We start from the raw sequence: 23,972 nt of genomic DNA, 5'->3' as shown, positions 1-23,972 counted from the left end.
AGGAGTCCGAACAGGTACCATACCTAGTATTGATATGTACATATATAAAATAATATTCGGAAGCCCGGACGGGTACAAATACATAAATGCTATGATTTGAAGACAAATGTTGGCATTTGGAAGCCTAGATGGGTAAGATACCTAGAAATTGTAGTTTATTATTCCTTACAAGTGCAGGTGAGCAATGCAATGCCACGCGCTAGACTCTACGTCATCCTATTTTTGATAAGCCGGACTTATGAGTAAGGTGGTGTTATATGTACAAGTTTTTCCATGCCTATGGGAATCTTTATTATATTGGGATAGTTGAATGATGTAATCCCTTATTGGGACGTAGTATAAATATGATTTGGTTATAAACCATGTCTTGAAGATTATTGAGCATGCAGTCTTGAAAGAAAACAAGGAGTCCACCAAACAGTATAGAGAACCAGGTTCTCTACCAGTTCCCACAGTAAACAAGCAGTAAGTAAAGAACACGCGATATTTACGTGGAAAACTCCATGCTCAAAGGATTAAAAATCACGACCTACCCCAGTAGGATTTCAACTCCACTAAACTGAGCAAACTTCAGATTATAACCTATTGCAATCTAGGAATTAAACTATTAATCCCCACCCCTTACAATAACTCTATAGTAAACCCTTTGCAATAACTTTATTACAAAGCAACACTCTTGACTAACTCTAGTCAAACAACCAAAACAATCATGGCTGAATAATATCCTACAAAATACGTGTAAAAAGCCGAGTAGGTATACAAGTAAAGAACAAAAGATAAAGACTCAACAAATTTAAGGACTCAAGACATCTTCGGTGTTGGGATTTGGTCCTTGATTTGTAGCAGCTTTGTTCTTGAGTGCACCTGGAGAAAACAGTGGCAGCTGACACTTAAGATGATAGGTTTTAGATGATAGGTTTTTTCAGATTGTCAAGTGTTAGGTCAAACCTTGTATCATGTTCTATATATATGAGAGAGCATGTGAGAATAGACAGAGACAATACAACTTTTGGTTTGGCCTCTAGCAGCACTGCACTCCTGCCAGTTGGTATAGTGAAACAGGTTTTACAGCTGTAGGATTGACTGTAGGACAGTTGGGGAACTGATCATATATGTTTCCTTATCTGGTTCCTCGAGAGCGTTTGAACAATTATCGCAACAGGCGCAAAGGAATTGATCACATCAGGTTCCTATATGGTTCCATAATGAAGTTTGTCAAATCGAAACCCATAATAGCATAATTTATCAATTTTCCCCTTTTTGATTGTGACAAACCCCTGAGAACCAGATTCCCAACATGTTCCCCCTATGAAACTCAACATGTGAACAACAACTACCCAGAATTGATTCAACTTACCCCCTCAATTATCTTCCCCATTTTGGCATCATTGCAAAGAACGATAGAATTAGCACAAGCAAAAAGAAGTCCAGCAACATTAACTCATGCCACTAGTAGCTTTTCCCAAAGGGACATTAAAATGTTCAAGAACTTTTGTAAGAAGGAACCCATATGGAAGACCATGCTTCGCATCCTTAAAGCTTGCCACCTTCATTATATGTTCAATTATGATTCCAGTAAGACTGATAGAAGTGAAGGAAGCCAGCACCTCAATGAGAACCAGGTCGGCAATGGAGGCTGTAGATCTCCTCACAGCTCGAGGTAGCAAGACTTTGTTCACCATCTCGAACAACAACTGGTATTCTGGTTTAAGTGCTTTCTTGTACACTCTTTCCCCTGACAGAGTGTCCTCCATTTTCACGACCAGCTTTTTGAAAGCAGAGGAAACAGTTCCTTCCACTGTTCTCATCTAATGTGGGCACTTCAAGAATCTCCACAAGTGTGTCCTCATCCAGGAGAAAATCCTTCCCATTAACAGTTAGACACAATGTGGCCTCATCCACCACAAACAACCCAACATAAAAACTTCTCACTTCATCTTCATACACCTTTGGACTTTGGGGTGCAAAAAGATGGCTCCACTTTTGGAACTCCACAATTTCCACTAGTTCTCTCATCCCTGCCTATTCAGCAATCGTAGGGTAAAAACCTCAACCCCACATCAACTTTTGAGTTTTGAGATTAGCTTTTCTTTCCAACTCACACAGTTCTACCCTTGTTTTCTTGGAGGAACCAGGTTCCTCATCAGTACTCGTCCGCTTCTTGAGAGGCCTTTTCTCCTCTTTTTCCTTCTCCACTTCCTCAGCATCTTCATTCAGAATTGCTTTCTCAGACACTTGCTCCTTTCCTTTACTAACATCACTTTTCTTTGAATTTTTTCTAACAAGAGGAGGTGCTTCCTTCACAGCCTCCTCATCATCAACATCCACCACATCTGCCGGTGGTGCCTCTTCCTCATCAACTAACATGCTTTTCACCAGTCTCCTTTTCTTGTTCTTTTCCTTACTTGCCTTCAAAACATTATCATGCTCAGCTTTCCTGTGTTGCCTTGTGGTGGGGGGTTTGTAAGCAACACTCTTCTTTTTGTTGGCACCACCCCTTGCAGTGATAAAACTTATTACAGCTTGGTCATCAGAATCAACTTCCTCACTTCCATGAGAATGACAAATAGAATTAGGTCTCATTTCAAGATACACAATCTCTAAAGGAACCAGAATAGGGAAATCAAACAGGGTGTGTCAGTACTGTCCAGGTTAGGCCTTGTGAACCCAGGTGTCTCGTCCCAAGTAGGAGCAATACTCTCCTTGGGTAGAGACATGAGGTCCCTCTGTTGGTTCCCCTGTATTGCACGTAGTCATCTGTTCCCCCTGACTTTGTAGATCCCCTTGAGTCAGTTCCCCCGAGTCCCTTCACTACTACCACTCGCTCCTAAGGCCTCAACAAAACCTTCCACAATCTCAGCCTCACTTTCAAGAAAGTTCGACTTCCCTTTTTCCTTTTCACTTAGACTTCCCTCAAACTCCTCAGACTCTATCCCTTTATCAGAAAGAAGAGAGGGTAAATTATCTGTTTCAGTAGGAGTATTTTGAGCATCTCCTTCGGCAGTCTGATTTCCATCGCTCTCAGGTGCATGCATTTCCGCAGCAGCACCAGAACCCTCATGTTCCTCCAACCCTACTTCCTTTGTTGCGGTCGTCTGACTAGTTACTTCGATGCCATCATCATTTTCTCTGATTTCCCCTATGTTTTGAAGAAATCGAGAGGCGGACACTGTTTGCTCCGAGTCTGGCTTTTCAGTAGGGATAAAAGGAGAAGGGGATGAAACAAACTTTTTAGGTGTTTGGCTTTTCCGGCTTTGTTAGGGACCAGAACCAGAAGGTTTGGGAGGAGTGATAGTAGGGTTGGCTTCCGTGGAAATTGGTGCTTTTGTGGGTGAGGCAGTTGGCTCAGGTCCAGACGGGGATATTGCCTTAGAAGGAGACAAGGTTATGTTCTCTTCAGATAGTTTGGGAGATTGGGAATCTTGTTGGGACATGGTTGTATTTGGCTTGGAAGATATGAGGATAGAAGAGTTCGAAGAGAGAGAGTGACAGTTTTCCGAGTTTTTGAATGAGGAAAGTGACATGGGTTAGGTTTATAAAATAGGAGAGGGACCGATTACAAGCGGGTGTGATAAAAAAAAACGGGGTAATGGGTCGGTTCGGAGAGGATGTAACGTTTGGGCTTAAAATAAATTGGAAGATGCGGGAATAAATTAATGACATGGCACCTTAGTAGTTCAAAAAGCATATAAGTGTTAAAGGAACTACTAACATGAGTCACAGGAACCAGGTTCCTTGACAATTTTTGAAAATATGAGCAAACACTTCTAGATGTGCAATGTCATTTGCCACTTGTTTTGTCCTGAGTCTTCCATGTGTGTCTACCCGTAAAGATTTGAGTTAGATATCGCCAGAAAATACTTTTTAGCATTGTACCTTTTCTTCTTCACATAGCCAGTCATCGAGGGACCGGTCCTTAGTTGAGCTTGATTAACCCCAACTCCAGAGGGTTTCTTTCAAAGTGTTCACTGCTTAGTGCTTTGGTGAAGATATCTATTACCTAGTCCTCTGTCTTGCATAACTTCATACAAATAAGACCCTTTTCAACATTGTCCCCCAAGAATTGATATCTCACATCAATGTGCTTTGTCCTCTTGTGTTGCACCGGGTTCTTTGCCATGTTGAGAACACTTGTGTTATCACACAATAAGGGAAAACACACTTGTGTTACACTAATTGCTTGATCCAAAGCAGTTGTGCGCAACAAGAGGCAGCACCCACATACTCAGCTTCATCAGTAGAAAGAGCCACTGAATTTTGTTTTTTTGTACCCCATGAGATCAAGCATAACCCCCAAAAATGTGTCATTCCAGATGTACTCTTCCTATCTACCAAATATCCAGCATAATCAACATCAACATATCCAATCAAGTCAAAATTATATCTTGAAGGATAAAAGAGGACTAGGTCCTGCTTTCCCTTGAGATACTTCAGAATTCTTTTGGCAGCCTTCAAATGAGATTCTCTTAGGCTTGATTGAAACCTAGCACACAACCCACACTGAATACAATATCAGGCATGCTAGCACCTGGAGCATGTTTGAAGTTGGCAGATTTTGCTGTGTTTGGTGTGCTTCGCGATCGCGGAGCAGGTTTCTTGATCGCGGAGTGTTATTTGGAGTTGGGGGAGATTTGTTATTCGCGTTCGCGATGTCGTAGTCGCGTTCATGAAAGGGATCTAGGAGCTGGAAGTTTGGTCTTTGTGTTCGCAAAGGCAAGGCTACATTCATAGAGGAGGCTAGGCTGGAAGGCATCGCATTCGCGAGGATCAGTGTCGCGTTCGCGAAGGTTTGGCAGGCTAGGCATCGCGATCACGAGGGTACTTCCGCGATCATAAAAGAGGGATTTCTGCCGGAAGCATTTTGTGCTTCACGAACGCGAGGCTTGGGCCGCGTTCCCGAAGAGTACCCCTAGGCAGAATTATTAAGTTGTTATTTCGGGATTTTGACTCATTCTTTCATATTTTGAACCCTAGACTTGGAGAGAGGCGATTTTTCAAGGAGCTTTTCATACAAGACCAAGGGTAAGTGATTTATACTTGTGAGAAAGCACGGGAGAAAAATATATTATTGATATTAGATACTCAATATAATACAAGAGGTCCTATTTATAGTTATAGTCTACAAAGTACATATTACTCCCATTCCAATTTGGGACTACACATAACTAACACTCCCCTTCAAACCGGTGCATACACATCATATGTACTGAGCTTGTTACACATGTAGCTAATACGAGAACCAGTAAGAGACTTAGTGAAAATATCTGCTAGTTGATCATTCGACTTTACAAACTTTGTAACAATATCTCCTGAAAGTATTTTTTCTCAGACAAAGTGCCAGTCGATCTCAATGTGTTTAGTCCTCTCATGAAACACCGGATTTGACGCAATATGAAGAGCAGCTTGGTTATCACACACCAGTTCCATCTTGTTGAATTCTCCGAACTTTAACTCCTTGAGCAACTGCTTGACCCAAACTAACTCACACGTTGCCATAGCCATGGCCCGATATTCAGCTTCGACGCTAAATCGAGCAACTGCATTCTGTTTCTTGCTCTTCGACGCGACCAAATTACCTCCTACTAGAACACAATATCCAGACGTAGAACGTCTATCAAAAGGTGATCCTGCCCAATCAGCATCTGTGTACCTAACAATCTGCTCGTGGCCTCGATCCTCGAATAGTAATCCTTTGCCTGGAGCTGACTTTATATACAGAAGAATGCGAACAACTGCATCCCAGTGACTATCACTGGGATAATCCATAAACTGACTTACAACAGTCACCGGAAAAGAAATGTCATGCCTAGTTACTGTGAGGTAATTCAATTTACCAACCAACCTCCTATATCTCGTAGGGTCTCTAAGAGGCTCCCCATGTCTAGGCAGAAGCTTAGCATTCAGATCCATAAGAGAGTCAATAGGTCTGCAACCCATCATTCCAGTCTCCTCAAGAATATCTAAGGCATACTTCCGCTGTGAAATAACAATACCTGAGCTAGACTGAGCGACCTCAATACCTAGAAAATACTTCAATCTGCCCAGATCCTTAGTATGGAAGTGCTGAAAGAGATGCTGTTTCAGATTAGTAATACCATCCTGATCATTGCCAGGAATAACAATATCATCGATATAAACCGCTAGATAAATACACATATTAGGAGCAGAATGGCGATAAAACACAGAGTGATCAGCCTCACTACGAGTCATGCCGAACTCCTGAATAATTGTGCTAAACTTACCAAACCAAGCTCAAGGAGACTGTTTCAAACCATATAGTGACCTGCGCAATCTGCACACACAACCATTAAACTCCCCCCGAGCAACAAAACCAGGTGGTTGCTCCATATAAACTTCTTCCTCAAGATCACCGTGGAGACAAGTATTCTTAATGTCTAACTGATAAAGAGGCCAATGATGTACAACAACCATGGACAAAAAGAGACGAACAGATGCTACTTTAGCCACGGGAGAGAAAGTATCACTATAATCAAGCCCAAAAATCTGAGTATATCCTTTTGCAACAAGACGAGCCTTAAGCCGATCAACCTGGCCATCCAGGCCGACTTTGACTGCATAAACCCAATGACAACCAACAGTAGATTTACCTGCAGGAAGAGGAACAAGTTCCCAAGTGCGACTCGCATGTAAAGCAGACATCTCGTCAATCATAGCCTGTTGCCATCCTGGATGAGATAGTGCCTCACCTGTAGACTTAGGGATAGAAACAGTGGACAAAGAAGATATAAAAGCATAATGAGGTGACGACAGACGATGATAACTTAAATCGACATAGTGGGGATTAGGATTAAGTGTGGATCGTACACCTTTGCGGAATGCAATTGGTTGACTAAGAGGAGACAAGTCCGCAGTACCCTGCAAAATCTGATGCAGGGTATGAATCATGTGGGCCTGATGCTGGGTGTGGACGACGATGATAAGTCAAGAGTGGTGGAGCTGCAGAAGGTTGAACTGGATTGTGTGGAGGAACTGGAGCTATAGGTGGTGGAGCTACAACTGGAGTTGTAGGTGGTGGAACTAGAGATATAGGTGGTGGAGCTACAACTAGAGCTGTAGGTGGTGGAGCTACAACTAGAGCTGTAGGTGGTGGAGCAGGAGATGTAGAGTAAGATGAATGGGAGATAGTGACTGAATCTCCAAAAGATGAAACTGGTAGTACCTCAAAAATATCTAAGTGATGACCTGAACTTGTGGAGTATGATTGGGTTTCAAAGAAGGTAACATTAGTGGACATAAGGTACCGCTGGAGGTCAGGAGAGTAGCATCGATTCCCCTTTTGTGTTCTCGAGTAACCCAGAAATACGCACTTAAGAACACGAGGAGCTAACTTATCTGTTCCTCGAGTAAGGTTATGGACAAAACAAGTGCTTCCAAAGATACGGGGCGGAAGAGAGAACAAAGGTAAGTGGAAAAACATGACAGAGAATGAAACTTGGTTCTGGATAGCTGAAGATGGCATACGATTAATAAGATAGCAAGATGTAAGAACTACATCCCCCAAAAACACAACGGAGCATGAGATTGTATGAGTAGGGTACGAGCAGTTTCAATAAGATGTCTATTCTTTCTTTCAGCTACCTCATTTTGTTGAGATGTGTACGGACAAGATGTTTGAAGAATAATCCCATGAGATTTCATAAACTGCTGAAATGGGGAAGACAAATACTCTCGGGCATTATCACTACAAAATGTGCGAATAGAAACCCCAAATTGATTTTGAATTTAAGCTTGGAAGGTCTAGAAAATAGAAAACAGCTCAAATCGATTTTTTATCAAAAATATCCAAGTGCACCTGGAATAATCATCAGTGAAACTGACAAAGTAGCGGAATCCCAAGGTGGAACTGACCCGACTAGGACCTCAAACATCTGAATGGACTAAAGTAAGAGGTGACTCTGCTCAATTATCAAGACGCCGAGGGAAATGGGAGTGGGTATGCTTACCGAGCTGACATGACTCACACTCTAGAGCTGACAAATGAGATAAACCAGATACCATTTTCTGAAGTTTTGACAAATTGGGATGTCCCAACCGTCTATGTAATAAATCTGGTGAATCAGTAACAGGACAAGTTGTTGAAGGAAGACAAGATGTATGTCCATGTGATTTAGCAAGGATAAGGTAATAAAATCCGTTTGATTCACGCCTGGTACCAATGATCCGTCCCGTACTGCGTTCCTGTATAAAAACATGGTCATCAAGAAATAAAACAACGCATTTAAGTGATTTGGCTAAGCGACTAACAACTATAAGATTAAAAGGACTATTGGGAACATAAAAGACTGAATCTAAAGGTAAGGAAGGAAGTGGGCTTGCTAGACCTATTGCAGTTGCCTTGGTTTGAGATCCATTGTGACTTTTGGAAGAGATTGAGAATACGAAATAGTAGTGAAAAGAGATTTGTTACCAGAAATATGATCTGATGCACCAGAATCAATGACCCAAGACTCAGATGATGAAGATTGAGAGAAACAAGTCACGCTATTACCTGTTTGAACAACAGAAGCTATCTGAGAAGATGTCTGCTTACATGCTTTGTACTGAAGGAACTCAATATAATCTGCTAAAGAAACCATCCTACTATTCAAAGCATCGGTTCCCATGTCGCTACAATTTGTAGTAGTAGGGTTAACTTGAAATAGTGGAAATAAGTAACTCCTGTGGGAAAACTGAAGAAATAGCTAGGGAAACACTGTTTACAACAGGAAAATAGAACACTGTTCTACGCCGGAAACACTGTTCACGCTGGAAACACTGTAGCTCGCCGGAAAATTGTAAAGTTGTCGGAATTTGTCGTAACCAGGATGGATAGACTCGGAATTCCCTTGCGAGCAAGCTGTACTGAAGAAATGTTCTCAAAAAATGGCCGGAAAGATCACTGTTCACGCCGGAAAAATATAAAAGTGGTCGGAATTTGATTTGAATTAGATGGGTAGGCTCAGAATTGTGAGGAGAGCAGACTGTCCTGAATAAGCTTCGTGAAAAAATGGCCGAAAAGTGGCCGGAACCCTCTCCATAAAAGTTGTTGTTGGCGGCGCGTGGAGGCGCGTGGCAGCTTTTCTGCCGGATAAATTTTCAGGGGTTGGTCGTCGGAGGGTGATCTACCTCGTGGTGGCGTTGGTTTTAGCACAACACCGAGAGAAAGTGACTTTCACGTAGACAGGCCTTAGGTCACCGGAAAAACTGCACGATGACTAAGTTCTTTCTTTCCGGTTAACGCTGGAATGACGCACATCGATCTTTTCTCACTAATGCTCTGATACCATGTGAGAAAGCACGGGAGAAAAATATATTATTGATATAAGATACTCAATATAATACAAGAGGTCCTATTTATAGTTATAGTCTACAAAGTACATATTACTTCCATTCCAATGTGGGACTACACATAACTAACAATACTTATTTATGGTTTTATTTCAAGAATCTATAAGGATTATTAACACCTAAAACATGGGATTTTGGGGTAAACTTTGGGGGTTTTGCCTACAACTTAAGAGAGTGAAAATTGAGGTTTTGAGCTATGATGTGGACTTGGATTTGGAAACTAAATACATATTTGGACTCGTGGAGTTATGGATAGTCGGGATCTACCCCTTGACTCGGGTTTTGACCATGTGGGCCCGAGTTGACTTTTGCTCACTTTTTGGGAATATTGTTTGGAATTGATTCCAATGATGTTATTTGACTCTATTAAATATTATTTGTCTAGATTCGAGTCGGTTGGAGGAGATTGCTAAAGGAAAGACGATTTTGGAGGGTTGATTGGACTTGCTAAGGTAAGTATCTTGCCTAACCTTATTGTGAGGGAATAACCCTTAGGATATGACCTTGTTTTCTTAATTGTAATGTATGCGAAGCGACGAAGATGCGAGATAACGAGCGTATATATGGGTGCTATTGTATGATTCATGACCGGATTAGACTTTACGCTTTTGCCTTATTTGGTTGTGTGCCTTCTAAGATTCATGTTCTAATCAATTGTATGACTACGTGAGCTATTCCTTTCACGATAGTATCCATGTTTAGGGTTACTACTTTATAATTGGCCAAGATGGGCTATTGGTGTAATTGTTATTACATTTGATGTAGTCGTAGTTATACTTCACATCTGGAGTACACATCCACACTTTTATTTGTCATGTCCTTGTGCATCTTATTGATTATTTGTGAGCATATGCCTCTTTTACAATTAAATGTTATTTTGGATTGTTATGATTATGGCACATTTGGACATTATGAGCCGGTTGATTTGGCTAAGGCACGAAGTTTCTACCATGCGGTCATTGTGATATTATTATTGTCGTGGCACGAGGTTTCTGCCACGCAGTTGAAGTGACATAGTCACTATTATGGCACGAGGTCATTGCCGTACAGCGTGTGGATAAGGATCTATCCCCCTAGGATCGTCCTCTCATGTTTTTCTCTTGATGATATACACGTAGGTTGTGAGAAACTGACGAGTTTCTAGTTGATTGTGATGTGGGATCCGATGTGATGAGTTTTGAGCATAAAGGTGGAAACTTTGATCATTTAAGTGAATCCCATATGCCTTATCTTGCATTTTATATGCTTTATATGTTGAATTATAACATTCTACTTGATGTCGCTGTTATTTGTTTTTGACTTGTTAGTTGAGATAGAATTATCCATGTTGAGTTGATATTTTTTGATTCGATCTATGATGATATTGTATCTCTTTTCATAGTCTTGCTGTAAATAATTATCTATACATGTTTATTTGATTAAGTAAATGTCACATGACCAGAATCGTCACTACTTTACCGAGGTTAGTCTTGATACTTACTGAGTACACGTTGTCCCATACTTATACTACACTTCTGCATATTTTTGTGCAGATCCGAGCGTTGGCAATAGCGGACTTCAGGAGTGAGCCTTGTAGTCGTCAAAGGAGACTCGAGGTAGTGCTACATGATCGCTCGCAGACCCTTGAAGTCCCCGTCCCCTATCTTTCATACTGTTATTTATACATTCAGACAATATTGTATTTTTGAGAGATTTCATTGTATTCTGTTTTAAAGCCCATGACTTCGTACTACCAGGTTATGGGGATTTGATGTTGTAGTGTCCATATGCTATCTGTTGTTGAAGTCTTAATCCGCTAGTTATGCTATTTCAGTTATATTTTACCTTGATTATGTTGGTTTGCTCTATATTGGATGGTGGCTTACCTAGCCATAGAGGATAGGTGCCATCACGACCGTTAGTGGGATTCGGGGTCATGATAAAGTTGGTATCAATTAACTTAATTATGCCAAGGTACTGAAAATATTTACTAATATGTGCCCATAGAGATGTTAAAAATTAAAGCAAACAAATAGCAAACTGTCTAATTGGATACTATTAGTTGAATTAACCATTATTTCTTCATAAGTGATCTAAATTCAAAATTGATCTTCAAAGTTTTTGTTAAAGAGAGTAGATATGCAAATAAATCCTAGGTAATGACACAATAACAAGAGTGCATGGGTAAAGATTCGAAATCTCAGTCAGACCTCATGGAAGATATAGTTTAATTATGTAGCAAGCTCATAAAGCCATACACGTGCAGAGCATGGAGAACGGAGAACACTTGTTAAGAAAAGATGGAAAGTAAAACATTCACCTGCACTCAATGTCATAAGAAGAACAATAATAAAAGCAAAAGGAAAGTGTCAGGTGCATACATCCTTCTCAAGTGCCAGACGAAGCTCACGCAATGCATTTTTCCGATTCTCCATACTTTCTTGCAGAAGGGCATTCCCCTTGGCCTACAAAGAAGAGATGTGTCACACCAAGACCAATTTTCAATACTTAAATAAACAAATTATGCAAAAATAACAAAAGGAAAAGTAATGCATTCCGTAAGAATGAGAATCTCATAAGAGGTACCTGCTCTGCAATTTTGGATTGCAAGTCAGTTTTAGTGACCTCAAGCCTTTGGATTTCAGTCCTAAAGCAAGTCCAAATGCAAAGATACCAAAATGAGAAAATTAATCATATGTATATAAATGTAAGAAATTTAAGGCAGGGTAGGGGATTTTTCTGTTCATTGCTGATTACACTTGTTGTATGAATGCTGTTTACACTATAGTGTTTGATCATATTGGGTGTTCTTATTTTTCTTTCTCTACTTAGTCCAAAAGTTCTCTTATAAGTTGGTTCCTCGTTGTTCAAGAACTTACTTTTACTTGCTAACTCTGTCTCAATTTATGTGACACTCTCTGTCCCAAAAAGAATGACACCTTTGACTTCTATATTTAAAAATAATTTAACTTTAATCTTCTCATTTTACTCTTAATGAGATGAAATACAGACATACAGATGTCTATGGCTTATTTTAGACCACAAGTTTCTTTCTTAAACTTCGTGCCTAGTCAAACACCATCACTTAAAATGGATGGAGTGAGTACTAATTTTCTTTTATGGTATACCTTGGTTTACCCCTATCTTCAACGTAAAATCAACTTCTGATAATTTTATCACTTACACGTCATCAAGAGGGACATTGATAGATTCCATCGAGAGGTTCTTCTTGGCCTAGACTCAGAAAAGAAAAAGACAACAATAGAAGTATCAAAAATTTACACCCAAGTACTATAGTCAAAACAGATGTAATAATGCTGAATACCACATTCAATTTAATCTCAAAATGCTAAGCTTAAGGAATAGATATATGTGAAAGCCCATATGGAAAAGTGAGAACATGATGGCATACGAGAAAAATAGCTACACAGTTATTTTGAAAAGGTAACTGTCAGCCAAAAGCATTCAATTCTTACAGGAGAGCGCCCCCACAGAGCAGGGCGCCAAATGCTTTGGGCAGGTCTACTTTGTATATCTATTGACTTTTGGGAAGTAGATGTTTTTGCCAGTTCAGCTCCCAATTGTTCACCACATTCATTTCCTTGCGTCCTTGAAATTTCATTACTTTGAACTGGAACACTCTTGCTTCCTTCCACTGGATCATGCTGAATAGAAGTATGAGGTGGACTTCTAGGCAAGCACCTACTGGCTTCGCTGTCGGCTTCGGGAGACTTGGAACCAGATTTAGAAACTTGAGAGCTCTGCAACGTTAATCTATATCCTTAGGGAGAAGTGACAGAAGTTGACGTGGGGAGGAGCAAATATGTACCAAAAATAGTTCAAGAGGACTGCATGAAAGCAGAGAGAGAACTAACATTATCAGCAAGCTTTTTTAGAGATTTTCCATTTCCTCAAAATAGTCTTCGACTATATTCAAGTAATCAATATCGTTTTGCACATCAAAATCATGCAATACAAATTGGTTAAACATCTGGGTCATGGTGGGATCAATTTTTGTTGATCTTCATATCCACTAAATACTACTCCCTCTGACTCATTTTACATGAAGGTGTTTGCTTTGGGCATGGAGTTTAAGAAATTAAAGAAGATTTTTAAATGAGTGGTGGTGAGAGTTCCACAATCGACATGTCTTTTCATTTTCTCTACTTATAAAAAGAATAAACTTTTATACTAAACGGTTCCCAACAAGTCATGTCCCTAAGGGTAAAATGGGGATGCTACGACTAAATAGTTTCCAAAAACAAAAATGTGTCATTCTTTTTGGGACAGACTAAAAAGAAAAGCGTGCACATAAAATGGGAAAGAGGATATTACAAATTGACAAGCAAACCACAAGTTTTCAAGGACAGATATACAAGCAGCGTGCAGCCCCTGAAGGGATGGGGTTGATTTAAAAGGTCCTTAGCATCACGCAGGATCAGCGGAAAAGCATGAGATAAGAATAATAAGGCTGACAATAGGATAATGAAGGCAATAGGAAAGAACCTTGTTACTATTTTCACATTCACCAACCTCACTGGTTGTTGGGCTGGACTCACGATCAAAATCATCATCACTATCAGCATCAGATCCCTCCTGTGAATCATCCTCATAGCTTTCATCATCATCAGTAAGTTCTTCACTCTCGCTTCCACTACCGTCTGAGTCAGAGTATAGTTCAGGCGATACAGAGCCTTCCTGCAAAGAGTTTCAACTGCTACTTGAACAGAAGGGGACTGGAAATCAACATAGAAAACTTCATTTTCTGCAGAAATTTCCTTATCCAGGTTATTCAAGCGTTTACCTATAATACTCTTTCTGCAATTTTTTTGGAAACTGATCCTAAGGAATAACCACATTAGGCATGAAAGTATTGCTTATGCTATATATCTGTTAGTTAATGCTTTATATTGCTGTGTTTCTATTAAGGATGGTAAACTGATTTTCATGCTCCGCAAACCACACGAAGATGGGTTAAGTAGCAGAGGCAGGACTTTTCATATGGTTAACCTATGGTTGACTAGAACCATATAACATAGGGTTGCAGGAATTGCATCCAAGGGCTATCAGAAATCAGCTAAAGTGGTAAAGGAGGCCTTTGTGGAGAAGTTTAATATTTTCAACATGTGGATTGGCGAATTAAGCTTCACAATCTGAAAAGATTATAGTTCACTTCTAAAGCAATTCTTCATCTTCAACTTTTTTGCAAGGTATGATGATCAAGTCATGGAGGTTGACAAAAGGCCTCATGTATCCATAACTCAGGAGTCAATGAAAATGCCCATCAACATTCAATATACAAATATCCAATGGCAGATTAAAAAGCGATATGTCATCAAACTGAGGTTCCAAATAAACAGAAGTTCTCAATACAAAAGCGATGTCGGTGAGTATGAAAATACAGATGTTAAATGGCTAGTAATGTCTAGTGTCCCACATCGGGAAGTAGATACCTATTATTATGCAATCACTGTATAAAAATAAAGCAATGTACTACACTTTAGACATAATTAATAAAACTTTTCCGTTTATACTTCTCACATGGTATCAGAACATCGGTGAGAAACTCTGGAAAGGTCGGGCAATCGTTGTGCATCTACTTCAAGCGACTTTTTCAAGATCTGATTGCATCACCTCTCTATTGGTGAGTGTTGTGCTAAAACCAACACTACCAACATACTCGGAAAGCTCCGGCGACAAAACCCCAAGAAACCAGTCCGGCAGAAACCTTCCCTCGTGCCGTCACGCGCGGCAAGAAGCTCTGACGCCGGCGACGCGTCTGTCACACGCGCCGGCACGTGGACCCTGTTTCGGCCAGGTTTTGACGAAAGTTCTTTTGGACAGTGTGTTTGCCTATCAATTCCGAGCCTACCCATCATCTTTTCTTTTTATTCCGATCACTTTCAATTTTTTCCGGCAGCTACAGTGATTTTTCCGGCAAAAACACTGTTTCCTTCCCTGTTTCAGCGAGATACAGTTGATTATTTTTATTATTTGTTTCTAGACATCTCTCCAATCCAACGATGTCTTTGGGATTTGATGTATTTGGTTCTAAAAATACGGAATCTGGAAATTCAAGTTTGATGATTACTTCGGAACCCTTAATGGGAAGTTCAAACTACTTAGCCCGGGCTTCTTCTGTTGAGTTGTGGTGCAAGGGTCAAGGTGTTAAAAATCACTTAGCCAAGAAGACTAGTGATGGATGTTAAATAGTTGGTAATGTTTAGTGTCCCATATCGGGAAGTAGATACCTATTATTATGTAATCACTATATATAAATAGGGCATTGTATAACATTTTAGACATAATTATTAGTTTACAGATATGTATAGTGTAGTCTTGTCCCACATTGGAAGAAGAGTAATATCTCCTTGTAGTGTATAGCTATAAATAGGGACCTCTTGTATTGTATTTATCATCTAATATCAATAACATATTTTCTCCCATGCCTTCTCACATGATATCAGAGCATTAGTGAGAAACCCGTCGCTGTGCATTATTCAAGCGACTTCTAGGAAGAAAGACCTCTTCGCCGTGCAATTTTCCGGTGACTTAGAAGGCTGTCCGTAAGCAAATCACTTTCTGTTGGTGTTGTGCAAAAACAAACACCACCACAAGATTCCTCAGGCTCCGGCGACCAAACCCCAGTCAACCCCAACGGAAAATACACGTCCACGCACCCTCACGCGCCTGGAAAAGAAAATATTTGCGGCGAGATCTGACCCACACGCCGGCGCGTGAGCACTGTTCTGGCCAGATTTTGAAAAAGTTCCAGTTGAACAGTAGGATCGCCTGGTAATTCCGATCCTACCCTCACTGGTTTTGTTTCATTCCGACCACTTTGAGTTTTTCCGTCAGCTACAGTGTTTCCGGCGCAGAACAATGTTCTGTTTTCCTGCTGTAAATAGTGTTTTTCAAGCTATTTCTTCAGTTTTCTCACAGGAGTTACTTATTTCCACTATTTCAAGTTAACCCTACTACTACAAATTGTAGCGACATAGAAACCGATACTTTGAATAATCGGATGGTTTCTTTAGTAGATTGTATTGAGTTCCTTCAGTACAAAGCATGTAAGCAGACATCTTCTGAGATAGCTTCTGTTGTTCAAACAGGTAATAGCGTGACTTGTTTCTCCCAATCTTCATCTTCTGAGTCTTGGGTCATTGATTCAGGTGCATCAGATCATATTTCTGGTAACAAATCTCTTTTCACTACTATTTCGTATTCTCAATCTCTTCCAAAAGTCACAATGGCCAATGGGTCTCAAACCATGGCAACTGCAATAGGTCAAGCAAGCCCACTTCCTTCCTTACCTTTAGATTCAGTCCTTTATGTTCCCAATAGTCTTTTTAATCTCATAGTTGTTAGTCGCTTAGCCAAATCACTTAAATTCGTTGTTTTATTTCTTGATGACCATGTTTTTATACAGGAACGCAGTACGGGGCGGATCATTGGTACCGGGCGTGAATCAAACGGACTTTATTACCTTATCTTGCTAAATCACATGGACTCACATCTTGTCTTCCTTCTACAACTTGTCATGTTACTGATTCACCAGATTTATTACATAAACAGTTGGGACATCCCAGTTTGTCAAAACTTCAGAAAATGGTATCTGGTTTATCTCACTTGTCAGCTCTAGAGTGTGAGTCATGTCAGCTCGGTAAGCATACCCACTCCCATTTCCCTCGGCGTCTTGATAATCGAGCAGAGTCACCTCTTACTTTAGTCCATTCGGATGTTTGGGTTCCTAGTCGGGTCAGTTCCACCTTGGGATTCCGCTACTTTGTCAGTTTCATTGATGATTATTCCAGGTGCATTTGGATATTTTTGATAAAAAATCGATATGAGATGTTTTCTATTTTCCAGACCTTCCACGCTGAAATTCAAAATCAATTTGGGGTTTCTAATCGCACATTTCGTAGTGATAATGCCCAAGTCTTTCCCATTTCAGCAGTTTATGAAATCTCATGGGATTATTCATCAAACATCTTGTCCGTACACCTCAACAAAATGAGGTAGTTAAAAGAAAGAATAGACATCTTATTGAAACTGCTCGTACCCTACTCATACAATCTCATGCTCCGTTGCGTTTTTGGGGGATACAGTTTTTACATCTTGCTATCTTATTAATCGTATGCCATCTTCACCTATCCAGAACCAAGTTCCATTCTCTGTCATGTTTTCCCACTTACATTTGTTCTCTCTTCCACCCCGTATCTTTGGAAGCACTTGTTTTGTCCATAACCTTACTCCAGGAACAGATAAGTTAGCTCCTCGTACTCTTAAGTGCGTATTTCTGGGTTTTTCGAGAACACAAAAGGGGTATCGATGCTACTCTTCTGACCTCCAGCGGTACCTTATGTCCGCTGATGTTATCTTCTTTGAAACCCAATCATACTTCACAGGTTCAGGTCATCACTTAGATATTTCTGAGGTACTACCAGTTTCATCTTTTGGAGATTCAGTCACTCCAACTCCACCACCTATAGCTCCAGTTCCACCACCTACAGATCCAGTTGTAGCTCAACCACCTATAGCTCCAGTTCCTCCAAATAATCCAGTTCAACCTTCTGCAGCTCCACCACTCTTGACTTATCATCGTCGTCCACATCCAACATCAGGCCCAGGTGATTCACACCCCACATCAGATTCTGCACCTACTGCGGACTTGTCTCCTCTTAGTCAACCAATTGCACTCCGCAAAAGTGTACAATCCACACTTAATCCTAATCCCCACTATGCCGGTTTAAGTTATCTTCGCCTGTCGTCACCTCATTATGCTTTTATATCTTCTTTGTCCACTGTTTCTATCCCTAAGTCTACAGGTGAGGCACTATCTCATCCAGGATAGCGACATGTTATGATTGGCGAGATGTCTGCTTTACATGCGAGTGACACTTGGGAGCTTGTTCCTCTTCATGCACGTAAGTCTACTGTTGGTTGTCGTTGGGTTTATGGAGACAAAGTCGACCCGGATAGTCAGGTTGATCGGCTTAAGGCTCGCCTTGTTGCAAAAGGATATACTCAGATTTTTGGGCTTGATTATAGTGATACTTTCTCTCCCGTGGCGTAAGTGGCATCTGTTCGTCTCTTTTTGTCCATGGTTGTTGTATGTCATTGGCCTCTTTATTAGTTAGACATTAAGAATGCTTTTTTCCACGGTGATCTTGAGGAAGAAGTTTATATGGAGCAACCACCTGGTTTTGTTGCTCAGGGGGAGTTTAATGGTTGTGTGTGCAGATTGCTCATGTCACTGTATGGTATGAAACAGTCCCTTCGAGCTTGGTTTGGTAAGTTCTGTACAATTATTCAGGAGTTCGGCATGACTCGTAGTGTGGCTGATCACTCTGTGTTTTATCAGCATTCTGCTCCTAATCTTTGTATTTATCTAGTGGTTTATGTTGATGATATTGTTATTACTGGCAATGATCAGGTTGGTATTACTAATCTGAAGCAGCATCTCTTTCAGCACATCCATTCTAAGGATCTGGGCAGATTGAAGTATTTTTAAGGTATTGAGGTCGCTCAGTCTAGCTCAGGCATTGTTATTTCACAGAGGAAGTATGCTTTAGACATTCTTGAGGAGACTGGAATGATGGGTTGCAGACCTATTGACTCTCTTATGGATCCGAATGCTAAGTTTCTGCCTGGACAGGGGAGCCTCTTAGAGAACCAACGAGATATAGGAGGTTGGTTGGCAAATTGAATTACCTCACAGTGACTATACCTGACATTTCTTTTTCGGTGAGTATTGTAAGTTAGTTTATGTATTCTCCCTGTAATAGTCACTAGGATGCAGTTGTTCGCATTCTTCGGTATATCAGTAAAGAGGGTCCCAGTCCGGACCCCTTTGCATTCGAGGCACCATCCGTAAAGAGGGTCCAGATTCCCGAAGAGGTACCCGATTTTATCAGTAATTCCTTTTCGATCTCAGGTACGAAGGCCAACATAAAATCAGCCACGAAGTCTGCTAATATTTGAGATTTGATAACGGTTCGAGGTCGATAGTCGATGTCGTACCCACCGATCTCTATGGCCCATTTGGCCAATCGACCTGAAAGCTCAGGTTTGTGTAAAATTTTTTGTAGAGGATAAGTTGTTACAACATGTATTGGATGGCACTGGAAATATGATTTTAATTTCCTAAAGGCACTTATTAAAGTAAGCGCTAATTTTTCTAAGTGTGGATATCTAGTTTCGACCTCGCCTAGAGTTCGACTAACATAATAAATAGGGAATTGCGTACCTCGTTCTTCTCGAATTAGAACTCCACTTACCGCTACATCCGAGACACCTAGATACAGGTAAAGTTGTTCGTTTACCTTCGGGGTATGAAGCAACGGAGGGCTCGATAGGTACCGTTTTAGCTCTTCCAAAGCCTGCTGACATTCCGGAGTCCATGCAAAATTGCTTTTCATTTTAAGCAGAGAGAAATATCGGTGGTTCCTATCCGAGTATCTCGAAATGAATCATCCCAGGGCGGCTATCTGTCCCGTTAGCCTTTGCACGGCCTTTACATTATCTATCACTGTGATGTCCTCGATCGCTTTTATTTTATCGGGGTTGATCTCGATTTCTCGATTAGACACCATGAAACCGAGAAACTTTCCCAAGCCAACCCCGAAAACACATTTTTCGGGATTGAGCTTCATATTGTACTCCCTTAGTATGTCGAAAGTTTCCTGCAAATGCTTTAAATGGTCCTCTGCTCGCAGGGATTTAACTAACATGTCATCAATCTAAATTTCCATTGATTTTCCTATTTGCTTTTCGAACATTCTGTTTACTAGGCGTTGATAAGTTGCACCAGCATTTTTTAGGCCAAATGGCATTACATTATAACAGTAAATCCCGTACTTAGTGATAAACGAGGTCTTTTCCTGATCCTCCGGGTTCATCTGTATTTGGCTGTACCCGGAATAGGCATCGAGAAAACTGAGTCTCCTGGCCGGCAGTGGCATCGATCAAACGATCGATATTAGGCAAAGAAAAAGAGTCCTTAGGGCATGCTTTATTCAGGTCCTTATAATCTATACACATTACCACCACATTTGCTAGCCATTCGGGGTACTTTACTTCCCGAATGGATCCTATTTTAAGAAGTTTAGTTACCTCGTCTTTGACGAAGGCGTGTTTGACCTCGGACTGGGGCCTTCTTTTTTGTTTTACCGAGTGGAATTTTGGGTCCAAGCTTAGCTTCTAAGTGGTGATTCCCGGTGGGATCCCTGTTATGTCAAGATGGGACCAAGCGAAACAATCTATGTTAGCTATAAGAAATTGAATAAGCTTTCTCCTGAGCTCGGGATCTAACCCCGTGCCTAGGTATACCTTTCGTTCGGGCAGATATTCGAATAGTATGACTTGCTCTAGTTCTTCGATTGTTGATTGGGTGGCGTCGAAATCATCGGGAACCACGAAAGATCGAGGGATCCTATGCTCACCATCTTCATCAGTCTTCTAATTCTCTAACTGGGTCGAAGCTGACGTTTGTGATTGCTATTTGGTATTTTGTTCCTCCTTCGAATCCGATCCTTTTGCTGATGATAACGATGATATCGGAGTCACTTCATCGACGACAAATATTTCTTTTGCGGCCGGTTGCTCCCCGTAGACCGTTTTGATTCCCTCCGATGTTGGGAACTTCAAAACCTGGTGGAGGGTCGAGGGTACAGCCCTCATATTGTGGATCCACGGCCTTCCGAACAGGGCGTTGTACCTCATATCGCCTTCGATTACGTGGAACTTCGTTTCTTGGATGGTTCCGGCCACGTTAACTGGCAGGACTATTTCGCCTCTAGTAGTTTCACATGCCATATTGAATCCGTTTAGTACCACGGTTGCGGGCACAACCTGGTCTTGTAGACCGAGTTGCTCTTCGACCCTCGATCGAATGATGTTGGCCGAATTACCTGGATCGATTAACACACGTTTAACTTGAGTTTTATTCATAAGTACGGATATTACCACTACATCGTTATGTGGTTGCATGATTCCTTCCGCGTCTTCGTATTAAAGGACAAGGTTTCTTCAGGGGTGTAATCCTGAGTCCGGGACTGCTTTTCTCTTACAATCGACATCTTAGTACGTTTAAGCACCGGCCCCTGGGGGGTATCGATCCCACCCATGATCATGTGGATGATGTGTTGTGGCTCTTCTTGTTCGTTTTGTCTAATGAAATCCCTGTTTTTGAAATGGTTTTTGGCCCTGTCACTTAAAAATTCTCGAAGATGCCCTTTATTGAATAACCGGGCTACCTCCTCTCTTAGTTGCCTGCAATCTTCCGTTCTGTGGCCATAAGTGCCATGATATTCGCACATTTGATTGGGATTCCTCTGGGCAGGATCGGTCTGCATAGGTCGAGGCCATTTAGTGTTTTTGATGCGTCCGATAGCCGATACGATAGCGGATGCATCGATGCTGAAGTTGTACTCCGATAACAGAGGTGTTTCCCTGGGTCCGGTATGCCTGTCGAACCCACTCCTGTTCATCAGCCCCCGAGACCCTTGGCCTCGATCATTTCTCTTTTCACCTCGTCCGGGGTTGCGTGAAGGTTCGCTACCCCTACGATCTCCGTTATGCGGTCGATACCGATCCTTATTTGCCCTTGGTTCTCGGTCGATATCCCTTTTAATATCGGACCCATAACCCAACTGGTCGTCTTTGACTCTTATTTTGGATTGATACTAATTGTGCACATCGGCCCAAGTAATAGCTGGGTACTCGATCAAGTTATGCTTCAGCCGCTGTGAAGCCATCGAGCTTCGTTCGTTTAGACCTTGAGTGAAAGCTTGAACAGCCCAATCGTCTGTGACTAGTGGTAGATCCATTCATTCCATTTGGAAACGAGATACGAATTCTCTTAGCATCTCGTTATCCTTTTGTCTTACCTTGAATAGGTCCGACTTCCTTGTCTCGACCTTTATGGCCCCAGCATATGCTTTTACGAAAAAATCTACAAGCATAGCAAAAGAGTCGATAGAGTTAGACGGTAAATTATGATACCATATCATGGCTCCTTTTGACAGGGTTTCACCGAATTTTTTCAATAATACAGATTCGATCTCATCGTCCTCTAGATTGTTCCCTTTGATGGCACATGTGTAAGAGGTGACATGTTCGTTGGGGTCGGTCGTTTCGTTATATTTAGGAATCTCGGGCATGCGAAACTTCTTTGGGATCGGTTTAGGAGCCGCGCTCGGGGGGAAAGGCTTTTGTATGAATTTTTTGGAATCTAAGCCCTTCAATATCGGTGGTGCCCCCGGGATCTGATCAACCCTGGAGTTATATGTCTCTACTTTTTTGTCGTTTGCCTCGATCCTCCTCTCTCCTGACTCTATTCGTTTTGTCAATTCTTCGAGCATCTTAACAATTTCGGGATTAGTCCCCGATTCTTGCTCATTTGACCTTACTATAGCTGGCCCCGTTTTATGGGTGACTTCTTGGGGTGGACTGGGCTCGAGTCTGGTTGGTGCCTGGGTTTGGCTCTGCAACTGGGCTATTGCTACTTGTTGAGTTCCACCATGAATGCTATTTTTAGGGTCGGAACGTTGGTTCGCCTCGATGGCCGCATGCGAATTGACGTCTATTGGCTCTTCGACCCGAGCTCCAACGGGATCGATAAGTGGCCTTTCACCCCCAGGGATTAAGTTGTTGTTCTCATCTTAAAGGACAACAGGAGCAAGTGTAAAATGGTGTGTTTTGTAGAGATTCGTACCAAACAACCATTGTTATCCTTAACCCCACGGTGGGCGCCAAACTGTTTATCTGAAAAACGGATAGAGTTGAATTTATACGTAGTTCTAAGGATACGTGGTATAAATTGGTGCAAATCGGAAAGTAAGTAGAAATATATTGACTGTATGAAGAATGAAATACCAACCAAATTGAAATAGAAAATTCTTTTATGAACAAGCAAGATGAATCAATGTATATAGCTCACAAGAGGATAATCTAAATATCACTATCTTTTTTCTCTGTGAATATCAATAATATGAGAGTGTATCAATGCCTTGATGTCCCCCTTTACAGAAATAGTAGCTATGCCTCTTATAATGGAGGTATCCTACTTTGGATATAATTAAAAATACATAGTGGAGAGTCTGTGATAGAATAGCTTTTCCCTAATTCCCGCCGAGATTCTCTCTCCTTAGTACGGCTGTAACAGCTCTTGTCCCTTGGCTCGACCTCGATCGGACTTGGTATTGGTGGGTTTCCAGATTTAGAGCCCGATATTGACTCGGGGCACGGTATTGACTTGGGCTCGGTTTTGGACGGTCTCTGGTTCTCAAGCTCGATAACGCCGCTTCGCATCATAGCTCGATTTGGATTCGAGCTCGGTAATGACTTCGAGTTTGGTATTTGATCGGTCCCAAAAATTTGAGCTCGGTTACCTGGCTTCAGATCTCGTACCCAATATTATGAAGATGACCTTCGATCTATTATGTCTCAATCTTGACTAATCATACGAAGGTCGAAACCGGTTTCGACCGTATACAATAATATTGACCAGATTCGTTATAGAATTGTTTTTAAGATTCCATAAAATGTTCTGCATATACACTGTAATTAGTAGTAGAATATTCTACATATTCTCTATATTAGTAGTAAAATATTTGCTTTACCATATTAAGAGTAGGAAATAA

The 23,972-nt window shown here is 41.2% G+C and overlaps 1 protein-coding gene across 5 annotated transcripts in view; it reads right to left on the bottom strand.

Moving 5' to 3' along the window:
- The window catches only part of LOC104115208 (rho GTPase-activating protein REN1-like), a 30,787-nt gene that overhangs the window by 5,836 nt on the left and 979 nt on the right, over positions 1 to 23,972 (bottom strand). For 4 of the 5 annotated variants that reach the window (XM_009625789.3, XM_009625790.3, XM_009625793.4 and 1 more), the window contains exons 2-6: positions 13,834 to 14,025; positions 12,804 to 13,088; positions 12,512 to 12,561; positions 11,914 to 11,974; positions 11,709 to 11,792 (exon numbers count right to left, since the gene is read on the bottom strand). In XM_009625789.3, coding sequence (XP_009624084.1) covers positions 11,709 to 11,792; positions 11,914 to 11,974; positions 12,512 to 12,561; positions 12,804 to 13,088; positions 13,834 to 14,025 — 672 coding nt within the window. The remainder of the gene's footprint in view (positions 1 to 11,708; positions 11,793 to 11,913; positions 11,975 to 12,511; positions 12,562 to 12,803; positions 13,089 to 13,833; positions 14,026 to 23,972) is intronic. The other variant, XM_009625791.3, reaches the window with a different exon arrangement.

The sequence above is a fragment of the Nicotiana tomentosiformis genome, chromosome 11, assembly GCF_000390325.3.
Source record: "Nicotiana tomentosiformis chromosome 11, ASM39032v3, whole genome shotgun sequence".
Lineage (NCBI taxonomy): Eukaryota > Viridiplantae > Streptophyta > Magnoliopsida > Solanales > Solanaceae > Nicotiana > Nicotiana tomentosiformis.
This window is presented reverse-complemented; position numbering and strand designations above follow the sequence as displayed.